General features: G+C 42.4%; 1 protein-coding gene across 2 annotated transcripts in view; it reads left to right on the forward strand.

Annotated features, from left to right (window-relative positions):
• The window catches only part of LOC139228224 (ladinin-1-like), a 143,035-nt gene extending 124,241 nt beyond the window's left edge, over nucleotides 1–18,794 (forward strand). Inside the window, exon 11 of one of the 2 annotated variants that reach the window (XM_070859400.1) lies at nucleotides 18,723–18,794. In XM_070859400.1, coding sequence (XP_070715501.1) covers nucleotides 18,723–18,767 — 45 coding nt within the window. In that variant the 3' untranslated portion in view covers nucleotides 18,768–18,794. Of the gene's footprint in view, nucleotides 1–7,551; nucleotides 7,828–18,722 lie in introns of those variants that run through there. The other variant, XM_070859401.1, reaches the window with a different exon arrangement.
• Nucleotides 18,795–19,670: the final 876 nt, after the last annotated feature.

A 19,670-nucleotide genomic window follows, 5' to 3' on the forward strand; every position in this document is an offset into this window, starting at 1 on the left:
GAGGCCTCGTGGGGAGGTCTCCAATCGTGGGGGGTGGGTTCGGCAGGGACCCTAGATCCATGAGGAAGGTACAAAGCCACTTAACTCCTGGATGCAACAGTCCCCACCTTGCTGTAACTGCCGGGTTTTACAAAGTGTGTAAAACCCTTCCAGATAGAGTTTTTACAAAATGGTGGTTAAAGAAGAGGCTTCCAGCTTCATTCTGATATTTAAATTGACACCCGCCTCCTGGCAGCGGGTTGGCTGCACATCCCAGCCCCTGTCTGTTAAAACCGGAAATGGGTAGGTTAGAGGCTGGTTCAGGTTAGAGGCTGGTTCAGGTCCGGATTCTGATTTTTTTTTTTTTTACCATTTAACTACCCGCCCATGTTCCAAACCCACCTGTTTCTTCAGGTGAAAATTCCCCATGATGGCATTGGGGCCCGCTCTGCGATTTTAGGCCTGAGCGGGTCAGCAGTGATGGCTTCTCTGCCAGGCCAAAGCTGCTGAGAACAGGAGCCAGAGAATGTTCCTCCAGGCCCCACATAGAAATCTTGGGCATCCCCTGATCTGGTATTCCACCCTCCTCCCCACGTATCCACTTTCTTTAGCATTCCCTCAGGTTCCGGGTGACTGCCCCCAAGCAGCATGATTTTAACGGGCGGGTAGCTGTCTGCCAATGATTTCCCGGCAGTTTTGGTCGTGAAGTCAGCAAACGTTATATCAATGGGGCCTGGCCGTTAAAATAGGACGAGCCTGCCGCCGCTTCTGGTCGGGCTGGTCGCTCGCTTTGCCAAGTTCCCGCCAGGAGAAGAATTCGCAGCCTGTATCTTTGCTTATTGTACATAAAAACAAGCTCAGCCTGTTGAAAGAACCAATGAGTAAAGAAATGTCTGCACAGTGACTATAATACCAATCCTTCAACCCCATTGTTCTGTTTCAGATTGACAGGCTGCAATGTGTCTTGATTGATGCTCTGCAGAAAGTAGGCAAAAAATGATTAAGTTTGCATTCAGTGAGTCTTGTATACAGCCAAGTCTTTAAATAGCAAGCAGCTGTGATGTGCTACAATAGCGAAGGGATACATCGGGGTGGATTCTCCACTTGTTGCCGATATTACGACAGGGTGGACTTCAGCTGGCAATACTCACCCGGCACAGCCTGACCCATTTTTCTGCATCAGTGATCATTCAAGTTTCAGAGTGAGGCTCTCAGTTGGATACCTGCCACCAGAATAAAGTCTGCCATCAGCAAGGCAGCACCTGAAGGTGAGGACACCACTTAAAAGGGCGAACAATCCCAAGGGCAAAAATGGTGAGTCGTTGAGGACAGAGAAGAGCGAGAGGTGCCCACTACTGTGCCCTTTCCCTTAAAGAGGCATGAACTGTCCTTCCACTATTGCCCAGATGCTACTGCCAATCCTTCTCCCAGCAATCTCTGGCAGGGGGGTCGCGGGTGGTTGTTGCGGGGGCGACGTGTTCAGTAGTAGAATGTGGTATGTCCTTACTATACAGTATAAATGCACACGAGGCCCATACTTGAGAGAAGGTCACTCTGTGACCAGTAACCTTTATTACCAAGACCTCAAGTGATGAAGGTGGGTGGAGCTTCCCCTTTTATACCTGAAAGTCCAGGTTAGGAGTGTCTCCCACAAGTTCACCCCCTTGTGGTCAATGTTCTCAAGGTGTACAACTTAGGTCAGCTTATACATGGGTTACAATGATAGTTGAATACATGACATCACCTCCCCACCAAAGTCTTATTGGGATCACAGGTTAAGTCTCTCTGGTGGTTTACGCTCCCTTGTAGAGCGCCTGAGTTGGGATTCTGGTTGTTGGGCGCTGGCCTGAATGTCTGCTGTTTGCAGTGCCTCAGGCCTGTCCGGACTGCCCACAGTAACTGGGCTCTCCTCCACTTGGTTCCGGTGTTCGGTCACCTGTGGTGGAGTAAACGCTACGTCATCATCTTCTTCTGCTTCTTCTGTGGGGTTGCTGAACCTCCTTTTAGTTTGATCCACGTGTTTGCGGCAGATTTGTCCATTGGTAAGTTTAACTACCAAAACCCTATTCCCCTCTTTGGCAATCACAGTGCCTGCAAGCTATAGGGCCCTGCAGCATAGTTGATGACAAAAACAGGGTCATTGACATCAATACATCGCGCCCTCGCATTCCTGTCATGGTAGTCACATTGTGACTGAAGCCTGCTCTCAACAATTTATTTCATAGTAGGGTGTATAAGGGATAACCTGGTTTTGAGTGTCCTTTTCATTAGCAGCTCTGCGGGTGGAATCCCTGTGAGCGAGTGTGGTTGGGATCTATTGGCCAACAGGAGGCATGATAAGCGGCTTTGTAGGGAATCCCCTTGGATTCTGAGCATTCCCTGTTTGATTATCTGCACTGCTCGTTCTGCCTGACCATTTGAGGCCGGCTTGAACGGTGCCGTTCTGACATGCTTGATTCCATTGTCTACCATGAAGTCCTGGAATTCAGTGCTTGTGAAGCATGGGCCATTGTCGCTGACCAAGACATCCGGTAGACCATGTGCGGCGAATATTGCCCGTAGACTTTCCACCGTGGCAGAGGATATGCTTGAATTTAAAATGGCACACTCAATCCATTTGGAGTAGGCGTCCACTAGAACCAAAAACATTTTTCCCATGAAAGGACCTGCGTAGTCCACATGGATGCGTGACCATGGCTTGGCGGGCCAGGACCAGGTGCTAAGAGGAGCTTCCCTGGGTGCGTTGCCCAGCTGAGCACACGTGTTGCACCTGCGAACACAAATTCCAGGTCTGCATCTATCCCTAGCCACCAAACGTGTGACCTGCCAATAGCCTTCATCATGACAATGCCCGGGTGCTCTTTGTGAAGTTCTCTGATAAACTCTCTGTCCATCTGGGGCATGACTACTCGGTTTCCCAACAGTAGGCAATCGGCCTGAATCGAGAGTTCATCCTTGCGCCTATGAAACGGTTTAAATTCCTCAGGGCATGCCCATACGTGGCTGCCCAGTTCCCATTCAGGACACATTTCTTAACTAAAGACAGTAGCGGGTCTTCATTTGTCCAGACTTTAATCTAACGGGCTGTCACACGTGAGCCTTCACTTTCGAAAGCTTCAACAGCCATGACCATCTCAGCATGATGCTCAGTTGCCCCCTCAGTGGTGGCTAGTGGGAGCCTGCTGAGTGCATGGGCGCAGTTTTCAGTGCCCGGTCTATGCTGAATTGTGTAGTCATAGGCGGCTAACGTAATGAGGGTCGATGCATTCGCATTTATGGCCTTGTCAGCCAAAAGGGACGTTAGGGGTTTGTGATCTGTCTCCAGCTCAAATTCCCTGTCAAACAGGTACATGGGTTACAATGATAGTTGAATACATGACAGAATGCTAGGAAATGAGAAATTCTAGCTTGCTGTGCCCCATCTTCCTGTTAGCTTTTACATGTGGTGGGCAGAGAAGAGGCAGCCTTTCCATCTAGGAAATGACGTTTGGGGTGGCATCACAGTTATAGACTTTGCTGCTCCATTTTCCTATCTTTGCGGCTGATATCCAGCCGGATTTGGGGTGGAATGATAGAGGAAAATTTCATGTTTGCAGTTCAATTTGGACAAGCGTTTTTATTTTTATTTATTTTGCAACCACACGCGTTTGACCTTTGCCTTCATGTCATGCAACAAGATAACAATGCTTTAATTTTGGCAACAAAACAACAGACTCAAAATCAGCAAAAATCAGGTGTAATTGAAAATGTATGTGTTTCAGTATAATGGGACTGAACTATCACAAGCACCTTTGGGTGTTGGCTCATCTTCAGTGGTCTATGTGGTTGCTTCATGTTGCTATTCCACAATTCTAATGTCTGTTTGAAAAAAAAAAGGTAATCCCCAGGCATATGTGACATGAGCATTAAGTGGAGGCTTTGAGGCAGGCGCTCATTGCTTCCATCACATTGTCAGTGGTAGAGAGAATACCAATGGGATTTATGAATTCCATATTCGATGTAATACCACTACCGATGACTAATAATGTTCACAGCTTATTCTGTGTTTCATTCAGTTGTGATCTTTATCCGCCTAGTTTTTACAGGTGTATCTGGCACTATAATGTGAAAAATGTAACTGGAGGCCAATAGTTTAAATGAAAATTGCCCAAAGTTGCGTGTTTGACAAGAGGTAGAGAGTGTGTAATGAAACATGAACAGCAATACACACTGCCAACACAATGCTGCTTTCAGTGCTATTATACTAACAAGTAGCTTGAATAATTTTTCTGATGCTTTCAATGAACCAAGATGTTTTTTTGATCAGCTCCCAGTTGCCATATTATAACATAAAGCTCATCATAGGTATATTCTCTTGTTAAATTAATACCTCATAAAATGTTCTTTCCCATCATGAGATATTAAGAGTATTTTTATCATGATGCTGTTGAATAGCCCCCTTACAGATATGTGACCTTCAACCAAGTGACGAATGGCAGCTTCAAAGCATTCAAGGAGCAGCCAGAAGAATCCCAGATGCAACGGAAAACTAATTAGAACAACATGTGGTGTGTGCTAATACCAAATAAATGCCAAGTGGGACAATTTTCTGGATATTACTGGTTAACGGAAGCTTTGATTTTACAGTTTGTCATCATCAAAACCCCTTGTATGTTCCAGCCTCATAATAAACTCCCACTCTTGTTTTACCCCACATAATAAGAATGATCTTACATTTTGTGTACGTGGCTGCATATTTTCCAGACTTTTTCCAAAAGATAAATACTCTACAGACTCATGATTCAGAAATTTCTCAAATTTAGTATTGTAGGCACATAGAGAAACCCACAATCTCTTCCAAGTATTGTTACAGATTCTTTCTGTGCTTTAATGTAAATGTTACCATCTGAAGAACAGCAACAACATGCATTTCATTCTGAAGCATTTTCAGTTTTGACAATGTTAAAAGTAGACATAAGAGCTTGGTTTTCCGTTAGTATTTTTGATCATCTTTTCGAAACAAAATAGGTGCTATCAATAAATGGTGAGTTTGCATACCCTGTTTTGTGGAATGGAATAAGTATACTAATTACAGTATCCTATTTGAATTATTGTTGAAAATATTGTTAACAAATTATTCTGCCACCAAGCTAACGGAACCCTTTTTGTTGCGAACTAAATACGAACTCTATTGTAAATGTTGTCTGCTAATACTAAATCAGCAATATCACTCAGTGAAACCACAGTAGCAATTATGCAACCGGAGATAACCTTCTTAGTTTAGCGCTAAGCCATTTTGTTGGGGCAGAGTAGAGGGAGATTTACTCTGCATCAAATGGGAACTTGGTCAAACTTGGATCAGGAATGCTTGATACAGGTGTGCTAAAAACACAACCAAAATATGAAAATGTTCCATTCTCCAGCACTGATATTTTTTTATTCATTCATGGGATGTGGGCGTTGTTGGCAAAGCCAGCATTTATTACCCATCGCTAATTGCCCTTGAGGAGGTGGTGGTGAGCTGCCTTATACAACTGAGTGGTTTGCTTTGCCATTTCAGAGGGCGATTAAGAGTCAACCACATTGCTGTGGGTCTAGAATCACATATAGGCCAGACCAGGTAAGGGCAGCAGATTTCCTTTCCTAAAGGACATTAGTGAACCAAATGGGTTTTTAGGACAATCCGGTAGTTTCATGGTCACCATTATTGATACTAGCTTTTTATTCCAGATTTTAAAAATAATTTAATTAACTGAATTTAAATTCCCCAGCTGCCGTGGTAGGATTTGAACTCATACCCGCTTCATGAGCACAAAAAATATGCAATATTCATTTTTCAGTATAATCTGAACATCAATAATGTACAGATAGAGTAGAGCAAAATTTTCTTCTAATATAGCAACATAGTCCTAAACTTTGGGGTTAAAATTTCACCAAACACTATTTTTAGTGGGTTAACAACTTCACCGAAATAATGCACGTTGGAATTTTACATAAACCCATTCACCAGCCTGCTGTAAATTGCGCTCAGTGTAATTTCTATCCATTTGAGTTTTTGCTGGAGAGAAAAATGTTAGTTTTGCATTGGCACTGGCACTGGCACTAGCATTCATCTATTCCGATGGGATAGCTGCAGAGTTGCCAATTCTTTATTGTATATGCTGTGTATCATTTCCTAGTCTGCTTCTATTGAACTTAAAATGACAGCACCGTATAAGTATCTTCGAAGAAATCTGTTTTTAAAAATTGCTTTACTGAATCTGTGTTAATCTGGCAACAGGAGTCCACTGCAGTTTTAGAACATTTTTATTGAGGCTGCTTATACTTTGCCTTGCTTTCCCCCTGTGTTGAATTATCTAAATCTCATTAGGGGAACACTATAGGACACAAGAAGTCCAACCACGAGCTGGTATGAGAGATATATTAGAGGAGCTCAATGTCCTGGTGGGAAAACTTGTTTAATTTGATAGCAGCATTGCTTTTAGATATTTTACCTGTGCTTCCCTTGTAGTTATTTCTATATTATATTATATATTCAGTACATATTGTTCAAGAATATATTTCAATGAAACATGACATTTTAAAGAAGTGGCGAATGAGAATCTGTGGGGATGATTTTCTCTCATCGCCATGGCGGCTAATGAAGTCCTACCAAGTTGCCCTTGCATGATAATGTGAGATCAACTCATTTCAATATTTTTGTAGCCCTCCCACGCTGGGGACACCAAGGGACAGGGGCTGGACTGATGGACATCAGCGGATTGTGAAGGGCTGCTGGCTGCCCTGAAGCATTGCTATTTTTATTTTCAAAAGTGAGGGGCATCAATTCCTCTTTAAAGAATTGGTTGTTGGAAGTTAAGGAACAGCCAGAGCAGAAAGAAAAGGTGGCCTTATTACAAGGAATGAGCCACCCAGGAACAAAATGTATCATTTTTAAAGCAGGCCTCCCCTGAAGAGCCTTCAAATACAGATGTTTAACATTAGGAGTGTTGCTCAGGCACTCAGGATACATTATGGGGAGGGCCCCTAATTTACACGAAGCATGGGACGTTACTGAGCCGCTGGTACAGTCAGGGTGCTTCCTACCCACATTTCCAAGTACTCATTACAGTAGGTGCAGAATAGACACAGGCTCCACGCTCGATGTTATGGAGTTTCCATACCCAAAGCGCTGTAGCTGTTGCACGGTCTGTTATTGTGTAACAGCATTAACAACAACAACTTGCATTTATAAAGCACCTTTAACATAGTAAAAAAAAGCCCAAGGCGCTTTATTCGAGCTTTAACAAGACTGCATCGTAAACAGATGTTACCAGTGAGATGTAATCAAGCTTCTTTTGAATGCATTCTCACTAGAAATATCGACTCAAAGAAATCTTACCACATCTGTCCACAACATACAATGAATGGAAGAAATGTAATGAAACCCCCATTAACGTGTCATCTTACAAGGAAGTGGTGAATGCCCTAAAGGGACAATTTTCCATTTGATTTATCAGGAGTTGAAAATTTTCAGTGTTCATTTTTTAAACTTTCAAGACTATTGCTTCAATGTTTTGACCTAATTTTTTATACATTTCTTTTTGTTACCAGGAGTAATGTGTCAAAATGAAAAAGGAGACAATTTTACAGATCAGGAATCAAGCTGATTTCAGAATGTGTAATTATTTTTCTTAACTCTTGAAGATGGTTAATGTTTTACACAAGCATGATTAAGCTAACTGTTCAATAGGAGTGATTTAACAGTTAAAAACTATAATTTTCTAATAAAGGGGATTCAACTGCTTTCATAACTAATGTAACAGAACAAACATACAGCTTTTTCGGTGATTAAAATGGAATAAATCAGGTTCACAATTTTGTAAAATAAGATGCTTTAAATTTTACACTTTTTATGTTTGAGAATTTAATATCATATTCACTGCATTTCAGTTATTTTCTCAAAATAAATTTTTAAAATTATAACAGGTCCTCAAATTGTGTGTTGGATTGTGGTTTATTTGCCTTGTATTTAGTTTATAAGTATGGAATTTTGCCAAGAAAAAGTTGGACAGAACTAAATTGCCCAAGGTAATTTCTCAGAATAAATGTTAATACATTAGACTGTCATTCATACAACAGTATTCATCACATATTTGGGTGCAACTGAACTTAAAGGCCCTCATATAAACGGTACAGAAAATAGTGCAGTAAATAACAAATGTTTCCTTAGGGGACATGTGACCACCAATAAACAGAAGGCCTAAATTAGGCTGACCATACGTCCCTATTTCCCGGGGGCAGTCCCCGGCTGAGGTACTGTGTCCAAGGGCAAACAGTATCCCTGGAACAGTCCCCAATTCAGAAAATTTATACTTGTATAGTGTCTTTGGATGGAATTTTGCTCACCTCAGCGGGTCCGTGGCGGGCAATGTTGGTGGCAGATCCTGACCCCGCTCTGTGAAATGAATTTCGGTTGATGGGGCTTGTTAAGCCCGCCTTGCATGTTTCCTGGCTAATTAGAGGAAGCGAGTTTGGTGCGTCATCAGCCAGTTTTCTTAAAGGGACCATGTCCAAATTTATTTTGACATTTGTGCTGTCCGTGTTCTACAGCATTGAGGTGCTGCAAACACTGATAATGACTGCATAAAGGCACAGGGCTGCACCCAGGCTCTCCCACGATAAGCATATGGAGGGTGTCACAGCATGCAGGGAGGTCTTCTTCCCTTCCCATAGGCAGAAGAAACCTCCTCAGGAGATCAGCTTGGTTGCACATTGCAGAGCAGGGCACAATCAGATATGTTGTCAGGAGGACCAAGGTGTATTGCCGCAAATATTTCAATGATCAGTAGATCACAAAACTTTAATCCAAATCCACACTCAACCTCATCCTGCTGTGCCACTCATTGAATCATAAAATCATAGATGTTTACAGCACGGAAGGAAGCCATTTCATCCCATCATGTCCATGCTGGCCAACAAGAGGCTATCCAGCCTAATCCCACTTTCCAGCTCTGGGTCCCTAACCCTGCAGGTTATGGCACTTCAAGTGCACATCCAAGTGCTTTTTAAATGTGGTGAGGGTTTCTGCCTCTACCACCCTTTCAGGCAATGAGTTCCAGACCCCCACAACCCTCTGTGTGAAAAAATGTCCCCTCAAATCCCCTCTAAACCTTCTACCATTTACTTTAAATTTATGGCCCCTGGTTGCTGACCCCTCGGCTTAGGGAAATAAGCCATTTTTATCCACTATATCTAGGTCCCTCATAATTGTATACACCTCAATGAGGTCTCCCCTCAGACACCTCTGTTCCAAGGAAAACAAACCCAGCCTATCCAATCTGTCCTCATAGCTAAGATTCTCCACTCCTGGTAACATCCTCCTAAATCTCTTCTGTATGCTCCCTAGTGCAATCATGTGCTTCCTGTAATACAGTGATCAGAACTGCATGCAGTACTCCAGCTGTGGCTTAACCAGTGTTTTATACAGTTCAAGCATAACCCTCCCTGCTCTTGTATTTTATCCCTCGGCTAATAAAGGCAAGCATTCCATATGCCTTCTAAACCACTTTATCTACCTGGCCTGCAACCTTCAGGGATCTGTGGACATGTACTCCCAAGGTCCCTTTGTTCCTCTACACTTCTCAGTGTCCTACCATTTAATGTGTATTCCCTTTCCTTGTTAGCCCTCCCCAAATGCATTATCTCATACTTCTCTGGATTAAATTCTATTTGCCAATGTTCTGTCCTCCTGACCAGTTGATTGATATCTTCCTGCAGTCTGCAGCTTTCTTTTTCATTATCAACCACACAGCCGATTTTAGTATAATTTGCAAACTTCTTAATCATATCCCCTATATTCAAGTCTAGATCATTGATGTACACCAGAAAAAGCCTAGTACTGAGCCCTGCGGAACCCCACTGGAAACATCCTTCCAATCACAAAAACATCCACCAACCATTATTCTTTGCTTCCTGCCTCTGAGCCAATTTTGTATCCAACTTGCCACTTTGCACTGGATCCCATGTGCTTTTACTTTCATGACCAGTCTGCCATGTGGAACCTTATCAAAAGCTTTGCTAAAATCCATATGGACTACATCACATGCGCTGCCCTCATCGACCCTCCTGGTTACCTTCTCGAAGAATTCAAACAAGTTAGTCAGACACAACCTTCCCTTAACAAATCCATGCTGATTGTCCTTGATTAATCCCCACTCATCACATCCCCACCACTCTGCCTTTCCTACCTTACTCCTGCACATCCTTACTCACATCAACTTATCTTGGATCTCCACGCATCCCCCTCTATCCATATTATCACATTCCCATCTCACTAGCCCCCGCTCATACTCACTCTCATCCTAGTGCAATCATGCCAACTAACAACACACAAGGGTAGCCACTTGGGTGTTTTATGCAATGTTCATGTAAAGTTTCTGTCAAACATTGAAACCTTTATTTTCAACACTTAGCATTCTTGGACAGATTTGTGTGCACCTTTGGAAGTGGCTTAGTCAGTTGCAGTGAATGGTGAGACATAACAATACCTCCCACAATGTGAAAGGAATGGCTTTGGCATTGTGGTGCTGTTGTGGGTTGGTGCCAACCTGGCACATCATGTGGCAGCCAGGATGCATAGCATCAAGTAAAGTAAATCTGGCCATGGTAAGGCCATCTGAGGCCTCCCGGGCAGCAATATGGTCAAGTGCTGATGCCCTGTGTCCTGTGCAGCATCAGGTGATTGCAGAGACGCTTGATGTTGTTGGTATTGCTTCTGTGTCTGGTGATGCTGGTGTTGGTGCTGCTCATGGTGGGATTCTGAGGACCAAGGTAAGAGAGTATAAAGGGCATCCATGCTGATGAATAGAGGGCAGGTGAAATAGAGATGACAGAAGTGATCTGTCAATGCTGAGAGAGGTAATGATGACAGACTGGATGGAGACTTGTGTGAAGACTTGCAGCATGGTGAATCTTTTGTGGAAATGCAGTGAGTAGCAGCTTGTGGCTGAGGGAAGATGTAAGGTGGAAGTTTTAACTTCACATTTGAAGTTGTCAACGAATCAGCTGGAGCAATGGCCATTAAACTCCCGCCTCAGCTTGACAGGCGTGGTCCATGACCAGGGAGGACCCTGTGGGCGAGCTGCAAAATACAAAAGGTAAGGTGAAAATCATTCTTAATTGACTCTAAACATTCCACTAATTACCGCTGTCAAAAATATCAAATTTCCCAACCAACCCAACACCAATGCCGCCCACTGACCCCCGGAAAATTCTGTCCTTTGTTTTTTTTAAACGCAAATATACTGAAACCCCAGTAGGATATTCTCGGCCCGTTCTCGCCTGATTTAAGCTGAGGAAAGGATTCCAGGAGCCGGTTGAATGGAGGCGACAATAGCAATCCTGCTTTCCCATAATACAACGTGGCGGAGAAAATGCCCTATCGATAACTCAGGCCGTACTGCAGTCTGGAGTATTGCATCACCGGATCCCGTATTTCAGCCAGTAGTGACTGACCAGAGGGCAGAACCTTTAAAATGCACTGGAGAAGTCGTGGGCGCAGTGAGAGTTGGTGGGTGAGTGGGCTTACTTTCCCTCAGATGGTGCGTCGTGGTGTTTTTTTACTGAATAATTCAAGCTCCAAATTCTCCCACCGGGAAGAGGTTTCTGAAATCTTCTGAGACAGAGGGTGTTTCACACATTCTATGGAAAATCTCTGTCTGTTTGGAAAATATTTAAAATTGAGAAATTAAAAGTTAAGGTATTCGGGACAAGTATAGATGGTACAGCACTATTGCCAGAACACTCGCATTATTCTAAATACGGTGTAAAGTGAAAATGCCGTTGTCTCTACGTGTATTCCATGAGCAGAAGCAACAAAGTCCTCATGCCGGTTTTCTTGAAACGCATCCTGGTCACTTTGTTGTGCTCCCACCCTGTGTGTCCCTGGATTCGTTTTAGGAAATTTGGTCAGCCTAGCCTAAATGAACTAATCATCATGGTCTTTGCAGTAATAGACACAATGACAGTGATAGCACAACATATAACAGTCGAGGGACATTGGGATCAATTCCAGTTATGTGGAGCAGGGGCTGGAGAAGTCTTAACTCAAGCCCCTGAGGACTTGACTTTGGCCGCCTGAGGAAAAGAGTGTTCGAAGACCAGGCCCTCAAATCTACCACAAAGCTCATGGTCTATAGGGCTGTAGTAATACCTGCCCTCCTGTATGGCTCAGAGGCATGGACCATTTTCAGTAGACACCTCAAGTCGCTGGAGAAATACCATCAACGATGCCTCCGCAAGACCCTACAAATTCCCTGGGAGGAGAGACGCACCAACATTAGCGTCCTTAATCAGGCCAACATCCCCAGCATTGAAGCACTGACCACACTTGATCATCTCCGCGGGCAAACCATATTGTCTGAATGCCAGACAAAAGACTCCCAAAGCGAGCGCTCTATTCGGAACTCCTCCATGGCAAACGAGCCAAGGGTGGACAGAGGAGGCGTTACAGGGACACGCTCGAAGCCTCCCTGATAAAGTGTGGCATCCCCATTGACATCTGGGAGTCCCTGGCCAAAGACCGCCCTGAGTGGAGGAAGTGCATCCGGGAGGGCGCTGATCGCCTCGAGTCTCATCGCCGAGTGCATGCAGAAAACAAGCACAGGTAGCGGAAGGAACACGCGGCAAACTTATCCCACCCTCCCTTACCCTCAACGACTGTCTGTCCCACCTGTGGCAGGGACTGTGGCTCTCGTATTGGACTGCTCAGCCACCTAAGGACTCATTCTAAGAGAGGAAGCGAGTCTTCCTCGATTCCGAGGGACTGCCTATGATGATGATGAACTCAAGCCCCCAAAAATGTGGGACTTTTGATGTTGTATCCACCATAACATAACAGTAGCTTGACTCAGTGTTGCAATTCTTACCTCTAAGTCAGAAGGTTGTAGGTTTAAGTTCCACACCAGGACTTCAGTATATAATCTAGGCTGAAACTAGAGTGCAATACTGAAGGACTACCGCATTGTCAGAGGTACCAGAATGAGTTGATAAGCTGAGGTCCTGTTGTCTGTTCAAGTAGACATAAAGGGTATCATGGCACCATTTGAAGAAGAACAGGAAAGTTTTTCTTCATTTTCCTGGCTAACATTTATTCCCACAACCAACCCCACCAAAGCAAATTAACAGGTCAATATCTCATTGCTTCAAAAGTAATTCAGTAACTGTGAAGCACTTTGGACATCCTGTGGATGTGAAAACCATTGTGAAAATGTAACTTCTTTCTTTCACATAATTATAATCCAGGGTGAAGCTGTCTCACTTTTCTTCCTATTTTCCAATTCCATCCTGAGCTGAAAAAAATTATGCTGGATTTTCGGCTCGCTTGCGCCTCAGTTAGCGCCTCAGTTAGCGCCCCGGAGAGGTGGTAAATGATGTTTCTAGATGTTACTGTGGCCGTCCAGTTTGTACCGCCCAGCCGGCAAATTCAGCTCATGGTTTGTGGCGGCACAAAAACTTACCGGATGCAAAATTCGTCCCTAATGCCTCATTAAACTCCCGCTCCAGAAAATGTCTGAAAAACCAGGCATTCCCAGGGTGCAGTAGGCGGTCTTGGCAGAGTATTTAAGTGGAGGGATGAGGATCCTACATCGCAGGTCACATTGATGCAACGGTTGCGCACATCACACTGTGTGAAACTCCGACTTGAAAGCGGCAGTGTTATCTACCACTACAGTGTCCTTACAACGTCAGTGAGAGAATTTAATGGGGGCAGTACTAGTTCGCCAACGTATCATGCTACATGCTATTGCCAGGCAGCATCAAGCTAGAAGAAGGGCTCTTGGCCATATCACCCCACGAATGAGGAGAGGCCGAAGATGTCTGGGGAGGAGGGCTTATTCACCCCCCCCTCCACCCACGGATTTACAGGCACCAGCACTCATACCTCCAGCTCTCTTGAGGAGCAGTATGTGAGAAGACTGCACTTCCAAAAGGAAGTACTGAAAGAGATATGCCTTCTCCTACCGATGCCTGGACTGCTCAACAGCTATCCGAATTCATTGTGGTGTGCTGAATGTTGCACAACTTGGCCATCATGAGGAGCCAGGCATTGCCTCATTGTAAAAATACTGTCATTACTCATTTTTTGCCGAATTTTGCAGACGAGAACGCAAACCTTTTCAGGAACGTTCCGCCACCATTACTGTTCCGAAATCTCAAAAGCCGAAACTCCAGCCCAATGGCATGAACAACATACCAATATACTGGGCTTTGCTGCTTACAGCACTTTACATTTAAATTTTTTTTAGGGTGTTCTTCCAAGGTTGGGGCTGAGGCAAATTATTGGGGCTAAGTAGAGGGAGCATTACTCCCCATCTTGCCCTGCTATACCTGACCTGGGAGCACTTTACACTGAGTATGGGTGTCTGAAATGGGAATAGTTACATTCCTCAGCATTGACATCCCTTATCTTGATGAGCATAAAAAAAATCATAAAAAGAAAGATTAGGGTTAGTGTTAGGGCTAGGGTTGGATCCAGGTCCTTATTTATTTTTAGTTCAGTTCAATCTTTTGTGGCTCTGGTATTAATGGTTAGCTATGATCCAGTAAATCTGACTCAATGCAGAATACATTCCTGACTCTCCTACATTGGCACAAGCTACTTTTGTTTTTTGAAGGGATATAACTGAGTTGTTTCGAAAGAGGATAACAAAAAGAATGGGAGCTGCTGCCAAAAATAACGACAGCTGTTCTCTCTTCTTGTCACTAGCTGTTCTCCAGAGCGCTAACATTTTCCTTATACTCATTCCAGATTTCTTTTCAAACTAAATTTAGCCTTGTCTTGAAGAATGCACATTTTAATTATGCAGTAATTACCTTCTACTAAAAGTATAGTTAATTACAAGGTACACATTTGACACATTGAATTCCCAGAAGCAAGAAAGTATGTACTGAGGTATCCACTTGGTCATGAGCAATTTCCAAAAGCTTATTATTTGATTCTTCTTAACCAATTTCCTCAGTTTATCTTAAAGATTGATCTTTTGGAGTCATTTATGAGTTTACAGTCATGTGCATATAAATACCATGCAACGTCACTAACTTCAAAAGTGCTTGACATATTTCCCATACTAATTGACTTCTTATGGGAACTTTATGGGTAGAGCTACTGAAGTCAATGGAAAGGACAACCAGATAGGGTGTACATGTGGGTGGTGCCATCTTGGTGGTGCAGTCGAACAGAATATACTGCAAAGGTGATCAAGAAGGGACTGAAATATTGTAGAGCCTGTACCATTTACTTTGGCTACCAGTACAGCTGGTTCTATAGCAATGCTGGATGCCCATCACGAAAGAGTATGCTTTAGAAATGACATCCTCGAAAGTCCAACATTGAGAAATGATGAATAGGTTCTCCCGAGTCCCAAATAAATACTTAACTGTACAAAGCTCATCTGCAACCCCCAGAAACTACACCATGGTGCAAGGTGGATGCATTTCTACTAAGATAGAAGACCTGGTCATTTTCTGCTACTGGCTGACTGACTTAGGCTGTTATAATGGATGGTCAGCAGTAAAAAAACTAGACTATTGTTTCCTTTAAAAAATCAATCTGAGACCATCCTAGCGTCACTTCGCAATAGCTTGTGCAAAAAATCATTAATTGTTCCTCCTGGTTTAATCATTTTTATGATCTTGGGGTTTTCTAGGTGACAAATTCCCATCTCCAATTGTTGTGGAAGGTATATGAGTACAATATAGTGGTCTTTAAAATTATATTCATTCGCACAATTTTTTGCTAAAATTAAAAAAGACTTTCATTTTTCCCAGTTCATTTGGGACAGATCTATGAAGACAGATTGGATAGGCTGGATTTGTTTTCATTGGAGCAGAGGAAGGTGAGGGGAGACCTCATTGAGGTGTATAAAATTATGAGGGGCTTAGATATAGTGGACAGAAAGGGCCTATTTCCTTTAGCAGAGGGGTCAACAACCAGAGGACATAAATTTAAAGTAATTGGTAGAAGGTTTAGAGGGGATTTGAGGGAAAATTTCTTCACGCAGAGGGTCGTGGGGGTCTGGAACTCACTGCCTGAAACGTTGGTAGAGGCAGGAACCCTCACCACATTTATAAAGTACTTGGATGTGCACCTGAAGTGCCGTAACCTGCAGGGTTACGGACCTAGAGCTGGAAAGTGGGATTAGGCTGGATAGCCTCTTGTTGGCCGGCATGGACACGATGGGCGTAAATGGCCTCCTACCGTGCTGTAAACTTCTATGCTTTCATGATTTTATGATTCTATGATTTGGAAAAAGGCCTGTTGGGAAAGACACTCATTGCTTCCCTTCATCGTCAGTGTATTCCTGCTACACAAGGAAGATGGGTGAAATGAGCATACCCCTCTCTTTATGATGACAACCAGACAAAGATCACATGACATGATGATGTGTATGAAAAAATAAGTTGTCAAAATACTTTTTGCCAATGCTTCAATAATAATAGACCAAAACATTTAATTATATTTTCTCAACTTTTACCTTTTGCATTTTGCATTTTGTGATCGTCGAAAACATATGTCAATACTGGAAATGGGACATTGTCCACTTTTTGCATCCTATTTCATTATCAAGCACATCCAGGCACTAAACTAATATCAAAAGTTAAATACTGGCTAAAGATTCAATTATATTACTTCAACAACTGGCCTTGACCCCACTCTCGGAGAGCACCGTTTATTTTCAACAGTAGTCATCCTTATACCCTCTCTGACAGACTGCCACTTGAGTGATGAGTTATAGTCCACACCAGCTAGTTCCTTCTCTTTGATTTGTAGTAACTTCTGATCTAATTATACTTCTAAAGCTTGTTTTTATTATTTCTTTAGTATAGATGCAAATTGAAAATAGCTGGCCGTGCATGTGACTGCCTCTTCCCTGTGTGTTTGTGTGGAGAAATGTAATCTTCAGCTCATGTAATTCATCCATTAATAATGAAAGGACTACTAGTTGTTGAAAGTCAAACAGTAACCTTTATATACAGTTCTACTGCTTGCTGAAAACAGTAAACAGCCAAAATCTTCCCCTACAATGTTTAAAACATTTCTGTGTGTAGAATTGCTCAGGCTAGTATTTTTCTCTCGGAATTCACAGATTGATTCCTCTCACAGTGCACTTTTTGTTACAATTTGTTTCTAGGAATGACTAATGAATGTAAAATGCTTCTTGTACAGTATACAGTTTAGGGCTTCACAGTTCTAAACTGTGTCTTTCCCTTGAGCATTTGTGGGTGGAAAATAGGTTTTATCTTAAACAATTCCATTGGCATAGAGTCTACAGTTGGACACTTTAAAGGGGATCAATCCCATTGTGAGAAAGAGACATCCTGGTTAAGCTTGTCATCATCTCTATTTATAATGACATCAGGCATCAATGATGCGGTGCCTTTTTTTTTACAATGCTCTGTTGTTTTTGCATTGTATGTCTTTTAAAAACCGAGGAAACATAACTAATGGGAAGAAAGAAAGAAAGACTTGGATTTATATAACGCCTTTCACGATCACTGGATGTCTCAAAGTGCTTTACAGCCAATGAAGTACTTTTGGAGTGCAGGCACTGTTGTAATGTGGGAAACGTCAATTTGCACACAGCAAGGTCCCACAAACAGCAATGTGATAATGACCAGATAATCAGTTTTTGTTATGTTGATTGAGGAATAAATATTGGCCAGGACGCCAGGAATAACTCCCCTGCTCTTCTTTGAAATAGTGCCATGGGATCTTTTACATCCACTTGAGAGAACAGACGTGGCCTCGATTTAATGTCTCATCTGAAAGACGGCACATCTAACAATGCAGTGCTACCTCAGTTCTGCACTGGAGTGTCAGCCTAGATGTTTTGTGCTCAAGTCCTTTCAATGAGACTTGAATCCACAGCCTTCTGACTCAAAGGCAAGAGTGCTACCCACTGAGCCACAGCATAACTAAAGGCCATCAATATAAGATAGTCACCAAGAAATCCAATAGGGAATTCAGAAGAAACTTCTTTTCCCAAAGGATGGTGAGAATGTGGAACTGACTACCACAGGGAGTGGTTGAAGCGAATAGTATAGATGCAGTTAAGGGGAGACTAGACAAGCATATGAGGGAGAAAAGAACAGAGGATTATGCTGATAGATTTAGTTGAGGAAAGACTTGGAGACTTTAGTGGAGCATAAACGCCGACATGGACTGGTTGGACCAAATGGCCTGTTTCTGTGCTGTATATCCTGTGTACATAACTTTACAGAGGTGTTGACAGGGTCTGTTTAAGTTCAGTAAACAGACTCCTACAGAGTTGAGTGATAACGCAGACAGATTCTGAGTACAGTCAGATCACTAACCAAAATGTTCACAACCATGATCAGCTTAGGGAGCATCGTCAAATTGCCAACTTAGACTGATGCTGTTAAAGAAATTAGACAATTATGTATTTGTTGTTTTTGATAATGTGCTTCCAGCATTTTCAGCTTTTGTTCCAGAATGCGAGCATTTACACTTTTTTGCTTCTTAATTATATTAATCAGTGATTGATTAAGCAGCTCGTTATATCTATGGTGCTGTTATAGGGAATCAGCAAGAAAGAAAATTACAATGAGATTTGTATATAATAAAATTATAGAAGAACAGAAGTCAGCACGGAATGAAGAAACATGATCTGGTCTACGAGGGCTTGAAGAATCCTCGAGAATTTCAATAGGATGTCAAGATAACCCATTGCTTCTCAATGTTGTTTTTTTTTTCTTCGTAGGAACAACTGTTACACATATTTGAAACCAGATGTCCCATCATATAAAAAAGATTTACAGCTGTAAAGATGGACATAGTTGGATCCCTCCCATTTGTTATCATAAATTCAAGAATGCAACATTTTCTGAGTTTGTACTAATGCTCCAATTCGTATTATTTTAGTCATATTCTTTACTTTTAATTGCCTCCTGCATTTTTATGTCTCACTCCCCTTTCCATCCCCCCAAAACACATTTGTCAGTGACACTTGCCATACTGACGTCTAAGAATAGCCGGACTCACAAGCTGTGGCAAAATGATGGTCTTTTATGGATTAGTGAATGGTGCCCTGTCCAGGACAGACAAACCAACATCTTTTTAAAATAGCGCACGTAACACTTCAACCCTGTCTCGCCAATCAGGAAATAGATAGGTCAGAGGGGCTGGACTGGGTTTTAAGCCCAAAAGTCTGAAGCAAATTTTCCTATCTTTAGAAGTCAGCTGAGGTGCTGCTAGTAATCCTTTTCTTCCACTCTTTTCATTCTAGGTAAGAAAAGTCACTTTCCAAACTGTACTTTATTGCAGAATATTCTTCTCTTTGTTGGTTACCATTTGAGATGCGTTTTGTGGAATGTTCTAATAACATTTTTACTGCAAAAGGCAGCTCATATAATTTTATCACAAACGTTTAATTTTTTTGTTTTGTTTGGTGTGAATATGAAATAGCTGCACAGTTACAAGCCAATTTCTGAATTTGACGGTTAAATTTGTACATGCCGAATCTTTCATCAATGTAACCTTTAGTTACTAATGTACTGTGTGTAAATGTTACTATGATGCTGGTCCATTAACTCACATCAGTCAATGTTGCTTATATTTTTGATTTTATTCAGCAGATTTTTGTATTGTAGATATGGAGGAGTGAAATAGGAGGCTGCCTATTTTTCCGCATAATAAACTGCCTAATGAA

Source organism: Pristiophorus japonicus, chromosome 17, assembly GCF_044704955.1.
Source record: "Pristiophorus japonicus isolate sPriJap1 chromosome 17, sPriJap1.hap1, whole genome shotgun sequence".
Taxonomy (NCBI): Eukaryota; Metazoa; Chordata; class Chondrichthyes; family Pristiophoridae; genus Pristiophorus; species Pristiophorus japonicus.